The sequence below is a fragment of the Orbicella faveolata genome, unplaced genomic scaffold, assembly GCF_042242905.1.
Source record: "Orbicella faveolata isolate gen_17 unplaced genomic scaffold, um_ofav_v1 contig_1, whole genome shotgun sequence".
NCBI lineage: Eukaryota > Metazoa > Cnidaria > Anthozoa > Scleractinia > Merulinidae > Orbicella > Orbicella faveolata.
In genome coordinates this window covers 8,720,001-8,722,500 of record NW_028301536.1, presented here as the reverse complement: position 1 = coordinate 8,722,500, position 2,500 = coordinate 8,720,001, and the positions used below count along the sequence as shown (strand labels likewise).

Below are 2,500 nucleotides of genomic sequence, written 5' to 3'. Positions count from 1 at the left end.
ATTCAGTTTCCTTTATGGTTTAAAATTGTCGACTATTTGGTTGAAGACGTTCAGGTGCAAGCTGGTTTAACTAATCACCACACTAATTCTTTAATTGGCTTTCTTACATATGCTGTCAATAAGTCTACTGTCCATTGCTACACATAGATGTTTCACACTTTCAGAGTCAGTTTGCCTCATGAATAAAACAAAAGTAATACCTCAAGCAGTAGAATTTAATTAAGCTATGGTGTTCCATTGTGGAGAAAAACATATCAATGATAAAAACATATTTGAAATGTAAGTTACCAAGTCTAGACATCTGGTCTTCTGTCTAGACTATGTCTGGATGGCTCCATGTGTAGCTTGCTGTGAGGTCTAGTGATAAGCAGTCTAGTTCACTGATCTCGACATCTTGAAGACTACTGTCCTTCTGCTTTCACTTTCTTTAGTCATTTTTTGACTTAAGTTCAGTAGGGAAAGAGAAGAAAAGGCAAACAACGCCCTTAGATGACGCTTCGTATGAAACCACAAACGATAGTCAGTTTGTGTGAAGGAACGTTTAATATTCCAGTTCTTGCAAGGGCAAGAACTCAGAAATCTGCCTGTATCTGATTTTGGTGAAACAAAAAATACTTCAACGTTAGGAAGATCAGTGGGAAGAAAGGTAAAGAAGTTTTGAAGATGTCAGAGTTTGATAAAGTGATCGAATGTGAATTTCTCCATTGTAAAGGTGTTGGATCAAGAAAACTAAAACAACGGCTGCCAATGCGATAAGAAGGTGTTAGCAAACCATGAGTCCAAAAGATTTTGTCTAAAAGCAGTCTCAACCAAATGGTCAATGCCAAGTTTGGTAACAAAGCGATCAGCCGCCTGATTCGTGCAAGTGGCATTCAGGTACATAAGTATTTTACCGCTCTCATACCATGGAGTATCCCACGAGTCACCTTGTATTTTCTTGTTTACATTTACATGGCCTAGAAACAAAACCTGAAGTTTCTAGCAAGGGGATGTGAACAGTTCATCGCTTGAGGTCTGTATCGTAAAAAAACTGCCCAATTCAGGGTTCCGCACCACTGAGATGCTCAAGAGAAAAATACCGTAAAGACTCGTGTATAAGCTGCACTCGTGTATAAGACGCAATCCCAACTTTCAAACATGATTTTGGAAAAAATAAGAACTCCAAAAAAGCACTCCTGTTAAAAAAAGTTGGTTGTTTGTTCGCAGCTGTTCACAGCAAACTTGACGAAATCAAATGTTGTGTATCTGCAGCGACATTAATAAGTTAATCAACCCGGAAAATACCTTTTAAAAGCCTCTCTTTAAGGTGGCTGAATACGGTTTTTGATACCTGTGTTTCATTCACCTTTTTCTCTAAAACCCTTGATCCCTCGGTCGTCAAAAATGGCAGCAGGCTAGTTAACACAAACTTTGGTTTTTTGTTGGTTAAGCTGATGTATGTGCCATTGGCATGGCAACATGAATAAATATAAACGCCTTTAAAATCGGTTTTGTTTATTTGCAAAAAATCTAGTCATTAGATTTTCTTTATAATTTGCATGCAACAAGCTTGTAACGATTCTCACAAGTTAACACCATTTTGCTAATAATTTAACAGAGAGATCTTTAATTATCCCTTGTTGAAGGTTCACTGGAATGTCTAGAATTTCTTTTGTTAAAGTTGAATCATTTTCAATACTCCAGTTACTTTAATTTGCTAAAGTATTTTCATGCCAAATTTCGTGAAATTCTAATGAGTAGTTGTCGAGAAATAGGCGTATTTCCGGGAGTGCAATTTTCATTCAATCACAATTTTTTGACCTGCTGCGCATGCGCTGCATTTAACTGGGTTCTTCCGGTAAGAGAGAAAAAGCTGAGAATTGCTGGGTTCTTTGCATCATTACCTTTTCTAACATATAACTAAAGCCATCAATACGCTGTGTTCAATTATAGAGAAAAATGGCACAGATACTGCGGGTGTTGAGTAAATAAAATAATCGCTCTATTGATGACATGTTTGTTTTTTTGCAATCCTTGTGAGCACGCTGAATTGTATCAGCAAAAGTGTGCGTGAAAACTGTGTTCGGCCACCTTAATCAATTTCCCTCTTCCCGGTGACTGACAACAGTTGTCCTCATTGCTAATCCCCACAATTGAAATGAAAATGATGGAATTTGAACGAAAATAAAGTGTAGGAGAACGATGCAAAACGTTCGCTTGGTAACCACGCAGTCAATTAATGAGGGAAGTCTGGACACTAGAGACAAATGGTATTTTCTTGCATGTAGTGGAGAAATCAGTGTTGAAGTGATCGGTCGCAGATGACATTGTAAGCAGCTTTGCGGAGGAATGGAGATGCCATGCCAGTTAGAGTTGCAAATGAAACGCTTGAAAGAACTACTGGCAGGCAAGATTTGGGTTTAGAACCTAAGGATGCAAACTTTAGGAGCCACCACTTCTGCCGAAAGCAATGATCAACAACAGGTTTCAATATGTTTAATCTTTATTCACTGAAAGTTTT

General features: G+C 38.0%; 1 protein-coding gene across 6 annotated transcripts in view; it reads left to right on the top strand.

Annotated features, from left to right (window-relative positions):
* Positions 1–2,500, top strand: part of LOC110059410 (protein crossbronx homolog) — a 95,936-nt gene that overhangs the window by 82,406 nt on the left and 11,030 nt on the right. The window contains exon 1 of one of the 6 annotated variants that reach the window (XM_089287981.1): positions 1–876. This exon is cut by the window's left edge and continues 2,447 nt beyond it. The exons of the other annotated variants lie outside the window; for them this stretch is intronic. Coding sequence (XP_089144107.1) covers positions 814–876 — 63 coding nt within the window. The 5' untranslated portion in view covers positions 1–813. The remainder of the gene's footprint in view (positions 877–2,500) is intronic. 6 annotated transcript variants of the gene reach the window in all.